This window comes from Wasmannia auropunctata, unplaced genomic scaffold (assembly GCF_000956235.1).
Source record: "Wasmannia auropunctata unplaced genomic scaffold, wasmannia.A_1.0 LD335888.1, whole genome shotgun sequence".
Lineage (NCBI taxonomy): Eukaryota > Metazoa > Arthropoda > Insecta > Hymenoptera > Formicidae > Wasmannia > Wasmannia auropunctata.
In genome coordinates, this window is record NW_012027002.1 from 917386 (window position 1) to 923860 (window position 6475).

At 40.2% G+C, this 6475-nt stretch overlaps 1 protein-coding gene across 1 annotated transcript in view; it reads right to left on the reverse strand.

Annotated features, from left to right (window-relative positions):
• The window catches only part of LOC105455629 (pistil-specific extensin-like protein), a 19308-nt gene extending 13055 nt beyond the window's left edge, over window positions 1-6253 (reverse strand). Inside the window, exon 1 of the mRNA XM_011699093.1 lies at window positions 6056-6253. Within this exon, the coding sequence (XP_011697395.1) occupies window positions 6056-6248 (193 nt within the window). The 5' untranslated portion in view covers window positions 6249-6253. The remainder of the gene's footprint in view (window positions 1-6055) is intronic.
• Window positions 6254-6475: the final 222 nt, after the last annotated feature.

Below are 6475 nucleotides of genomic sequence, written 5' to 3' on the forward strand. Positions count from 1 at the left end.
GAGAGAGAGAGAGAGAGAGAAAGTGAGAAGGAGGAGGGAAGGGGGCAAGGGGCGTCGTCGCGCAGTGGGGGATGCGATCCCCGATGGTGGGAAGAGGGCAAGGGCGCGATGGTGGGGCACGAAGAGCGTGAGAGGAGCAAGAGGGGGTAGGATGGCGGTCATTAGTGCTACTGGGACACGGAAGCGAATTCTCGATGGTACCCTCCCGCGCTCAACCTTTGCCGGTGCTCCCTCCTACCCTTCTCTCTTTTCTCCCCGGCGCTGCCTTCCTCTCCCACCACGGGTACCACCAGAACCACCCGACCGCCTCGCCTGTGCGTCTCTTTCTGTTTCGGGGGTGTGAGCACGATGCATCCACCTACGGAGTGCAACGCAGCCCGGGGGTACGCCTGCACTCTGCACAGCTCCCCGTACATATCTACATATATATATAGAATCCTCCGCCGGCGCGGCAGGAGCGAGCCCCGTTAGGGGTAGCTCGCGTGTAACGCGGCCGGCTAGAGGGCTCGGAGAGGGAGGGATTAGGTCGCGCTCGCGACCTCGTCCTTGCCGGGACAAGATCGCGGACGTTCTCTTTCCGCGGTCAGCGATTTCGCATCGGCGCGTACGCGGAATGAACCACGCTCGTGCGCGCTCCTCTCTCTCTCTCTCTCTCTCTCTCTCTCTCTCTTTCTTTCTCTTTCCCTCCCTCCCTCTCCCCTTTCTACTCGTCGTTGATGTTGATAATCCCTCGCGCAGGATCGCTGAGGACCTTAAACTTGAGGGGGAGGATCATCGAACTCAACCTTCGCAGTGACCGCGATCGCGACACGTTTCCGTTTATCATCTCGCAAAAATATTTAGATAAAAACATCTCATATTCTCAGTTAGATAGAAGATATATTGAAAATTTCAACCTATTATATCTATAGATTCTTTGAAAAATTTCCATTTATTAAATATATTGTACAAAAGAATATTTTTAAGAGAGGAAAAAGAGAAAAATTGAAATTCAAATTATTAAACAGACTCAATATTATTATAAAAGAAAATTTTCATTTGCAAATAAATCATCGATAGAAATGTTCTGCAATAAATTTGAAATATAACAGTTACGTACAGCACTTAATTTTAGTACTGGAATTTATAACTTAAAATAATAATCACAAAAGATTCAAATTTAAGATAGGCCAAAATTTCGCGCTCTTCGGCTTTCTCTTTGCAGTAGGCAAGAAAATGTGAAAGCAATTAACGCGAGGCGGCAATTATTAAAGTGACGCACGTACATTCACCCCTGACGAGTCCCACCGGAAGCTCGCCACCACCGCGCCAGAAAGTCTCGATTACCTGAGAGTTGCAGCTCACGCGAACTCTCCCCTCGCGACTGCAGTTCTACTTTTCGTAGAAAACGCGCCCCCGCACAAAGACGAATGAAGGGAGGGATGAGGCCGAGTCGGTGCTGCGACATTGCATGCAATAACGATTGTAAGGATACGCGGGGGGGAATACAGACTGACTGGGTCATTCCACCCTGTTTTACATCACCTAGCGAACGAGGGTCATTGCGAGACGACGAACCTTTCGAATGGCCACTCTTATTCTACCACTTTCGATCCACTTTAACGGCGGGAGCACCAGTATGATAGCGTAGTGGTAATAGCATCGGAAAGGAACAATTGAAGAGTAATTCGCGTGACACATTCGGATCGGTACAAGAGTAACATCTGTTCTTTTAGAAATGTATATCGTATTCCTATTTTTATCTTATCCTTATTTGATTAAACAGAATCGAACAACTATCGTAAATTGACTTTTTGAATGTGCTTGATGAATTTTATTTTGTTCGCGCGCCCAAACGTAATTTGAAAAGTTAAACTTTGAATCTTTGAAATCTGAAATGATAAAATGTGCTCAAGTTTTTCAGATATAATTGATTAAAATGTTTTATTGGGAATATCAAAACTGAATAAACACAAATTTATCATTATTCTTAATCTTGACCGAGAGCAAAATTTTCATACAATAAATTTAGAAATTTTTCTATTAATTATCGTCTCTGAAATGTTTATATATATATATGTATATATATATATATGTGTGTGTATATGTATAAACATAAACGCGTGCGCGCATAAAGAAATTAAATACTGTGAATGTCAAATTACCGCACGGAAACGCATGAAAACGAATTAAACGTGGTATGATAGTAAAACTTGTTACAACATTTTATTATAGGGTACAGCGGGGTAATTTGGATAACAGTAAGTATTTGCAAGAATTTCAGAAAAATAAGATATTTTAAGATACATTTCATTAGAATAATGTCTGATTTAATAAAATGTATCTTAAAATTTTTTATTTTTCCGAAATTCTTGCAAATGCTTACTGTTATCCAAATTACCCCACTGTACCCTATTTCTAGAATAAAATTCTAGTCATACTCATGTTATACACACAGATACTGACTTTATTAAAAACTAAAGAAACTGGAACAATTGCCTTGTCTGTTTGGTTTCGTCAACGATAAGATACGATAAAAAGTCAAAATATATAGCACATAATCGTAATCAACCGAAAAACGTAATCGCTTAAATCTGTTTAAACTCTCAAGTTGTTATCGTCAACAGGAAAAACTGGCACAAAAAGGCACTTGGAAACAGCCACAAAAATAATTGAAGAACCGTGGTGGGAAAATTTTTTCTGAAAGGCATTTCTTAAAAAAGAAATTTGCAAAATGTAAATTTGATTCGACGAAAATTTCTATATTTTTTTAATGGCATTTCGATATTTGTCGAAGAATATATATATATTTTATACACCTAATGACTATATCAAATTTACTTCACAAACAAAATTCATACGAAACGAAATTTGTATGAAATAATTTGTACGAAATAATTTATATAAAATGCATCGTACTAGATTATAAGGCTTTTTCAAGTTCATTATTACACGTCCGGTTGGGAGAAAGTTTATCAGCTTGTTTCCAGAGAAGTCCGCATTTTCCTCCTACGAGGACCAGGGATAGAGACCTTAGGTCCAACTGTATTTGTCCTTTTTATCATAGCGCATACCATACACATGAGCACTTGACGCGCACATGTTGCGCGCGTGTGCTCGAGTTACATATACACATGACACACAGACAAGTCTTAGCTGAAGGGTGTCTGCGTCCATGGTACACGTTGCGGAATGCAGCGAGGTGCACACACCCTTTCATATCAATATTTGTGAGCTCGAATAGCTCTTTCTCACTTTTTTATCAAGAGATTTGGAACTTGGTTTTTATGCAACATTTTCCTCTATTATAAATTTTTAGACAATAATTTTATTACGATAAAATATTAAATTATTAAATTGTGATCAATTATAACTACGATTTGCAATCAAGTAGATTTGTTGTTTAATTGTTTGAAACAATATTACTACAGGAAGAAATTGTCATTTTTTTAATTTTTAAAAATAATAGATAAGACTGACAGAGAAAAAGAGATAGAGATAGAGAGCAGAAAAATATAACAGAAAAGATGTTAGATTTTGAATAAAACAGATTTTTCGAGAAGAAAATTGTTTCGTTTTATCCAGAAGAAAAATATTTCCCGGTCAATGGAAAAGTTCCTTTGTCCTCATCAATAGCTTTGTCGAAATATATGATGACACACAGAATCGTCACGTCATTGAGCCTTGGCCTCAAGTTAGGAGATAATACGAAGCATTGATAAGAGGCCGACTATTTTAAAACATATAATGACTTGACCCATTCGGGATCAACAACGGCAACTGCATTCCCTCGTCTCTACCTGAAATTTTTCTTGCCTGAAAAGCCGCTCGGATCAGCAACGTCATTTTCTTTACAAAATACCTACTTAAAGTTCTTACAGTTCTTAAAGTTACTTATAGTTAAAACCTGACTTTTGATTTTTCGCGATCTCATACAATTTAAAAATCATACAGATTTGTCGTTCTAACTTTGGTCCTTTTCCTGGACCAAATATATAAAAAAACATGGAGTAAATTATCGTTGTAAAGTTTGAACGACGTAAGATGACATCTTTTTCATAAAAGCCATCTCTGCGTTCATACACGATTGTACTCAGCCGATCACAAAATCATTTCTCGCTATCGTGCACGTTGTCACTGCGATAACGTGTGGCCCCGTTCAAGATCACCCGATGTATTTTTACAATTGCGCGACATCGCCGTCGTTTTATCTGTCAACCATCGATTCATCGACGGCAAGGAATAATGAAGGCTGTATATTGTGAAACGATGACAAGTTTGCAAAACTACTCGTGCATTCATGCGCGGCTTGTGTTCGTTAAGCTACGTTAGTTCCTGATAAGCATATGAATGATTCAGGAAGTCAATTCAGTTTTTCAATTTTACCAATTGTCTAGATCACTACTTCATCTATTTTCGTCGAGAATCGCGCGCGATCCTGTGGTTAATGGCGCATTTTTTTTTTAATAAACGCACAACGCATTTTTTGAAAGCAAAGTCCGCCTTATTCTTGTATCCGAATGGTCATTTCTCGAGCGTTCCAGCACATAGCTTGAATAATCCACGCGGTTAGTTTGATTACGTGTCTTTTTTTTGTGTATAGATAAGAATGTTGATATGCTGTACAATGCGTCGCGGTAGTCTTTCGGAATACTTTTCGGTATTTTTCACGGTCAAGGACGTTCTCTGCGTCACCGTCGAATTTATATTTAGAAGAACGGTTTAAAGAGCTGAGGCTCGCTTTTTCTTTCGCCACCGTATTAACATAGATCGTAGACGTCGCGGCTGCCGGACGGCGCGGGCGCGGTGGCGTGTCCTCGAACTTTGCCGAATTCTGGTCTATGCAGATGCGGGCGCCGATTTCTTTCGGTGAACAAAGTCGCTCGGGCTAACAAGCGACGCAGAATATAAAAAAAATATGCGCGCGCGCGTCATAATCCTTTCGCCACAGACAGCCTTGATCGTTTGCCACCTCACTTACAGAGGACAGATCAACATGTTCCGGGATTAAATTACCATAGAGGAAAATTAATATCTGTTTGTTTCCTCGCAACGCTTTATTTATAATTCGACCTATAAATATTTTTTTTTTTACGATCATCGATTCTATAATCTTACTTTTCGTCGACTTCAACTTCTCTTCAATTTCATCGTTCATTTCTCACTCATTCTCACGTCTGACTGCCACAAACAGACAACAGTGCTTAGCGGGACTTATCGTTAATGAACCTTACCAACGTAAACACAGTCGTATCATCTGGAATATAAAACAGTTCTGCGAAGGCTGACGAAAGAGAGAGAGAACGGTGATCCGCCGAAGAATTGCTCGTCTACATCCAACCAGTCGACGCCTCGAAATTTATAGCCAATCGTTGCATCGCAGTATGCAAATTTCGTCCGGATCTCCCAGAAGTTTGTCTTTTTTTAAACCACTTTTTTATGGGCCGATGATCTCGTTACTTTTGTATCACGAAACAGTGTATAAGCTCCGCTTGCGTAAGTCCGTTACTTGTAAATCAAGTGCGGATGTACTCACGAAATACATAATAATCGGTCTCGGATCAGTGAAAATCATTATACACATACCTACAGTTTTGTAACGTTTATTTCTATCGATGTAGATTATCTTTAATCTCGGTTTAACTTACATTTTATCTTCTTCTAGTTCTAAGAATTAGAAAAAGATAAAAAGTAATAGAGATTAAAGTTAATCTACATTGATAGAAATGAACATAAGAGTTTGTATACATTTCGCAATTATCATTTTTTCTCGTGTATCAAATTTAAAACGGTAATTGAATATCCAACAAATTCGAAAAATTCTTTAAAAATTCCAAAGCTCTAAAGAGTCGTAAATCGTAACAAGTCGGTAATGAACATACATATATTTAATGTAACGTTTAGTAATTCGTTAAATCAAGTAAATACAAAATTATTTTCGAAGAGAAAAAATCGGATAAAGAGATGTTGACAAACGATTTTAGATCTTCCAGAGATCTTCTAGGCTCTTTTATATCTATTTACATATCCCGGAAGAATGTAGGGAGAAAAACAAAAAATTAGACAAATTTCTTACCGAGATCGGGAATAGAGCTGGTGGGCTCTTCGTGATGGCCTTTGCTCTCATTGGAAGTCCTCGCTCTGGGAGGCGGCGGTGGCGGCGGCGGTCTCATGCTGGAGGTCGAGCTGACTACGACTGTCGCGGGTGGCGGCGGAGGCGGGCCACTGTTTCTTCCGTGATTGCCACGTATTTGAGACTGCGGTGACATCAGCACCGTCTCGCCCCGCGCGTGCCCCTGCGGTGGTCGGGGGCACCAGCCATGTAGCACCCTTATGGCGCTGCGTACTTCCGCCTGCAGTTCGGCGGCCCTGTCTCGAGCCGTATGAGCCACCTTCGTTACAAGAAACCCGCGCTGTCGCGGGTTACACGAGGATCACGTGAAAGACGGCACTTCTCAACTTAAGTCGTGCGTACAGTCCACTTCACTCACGTAAC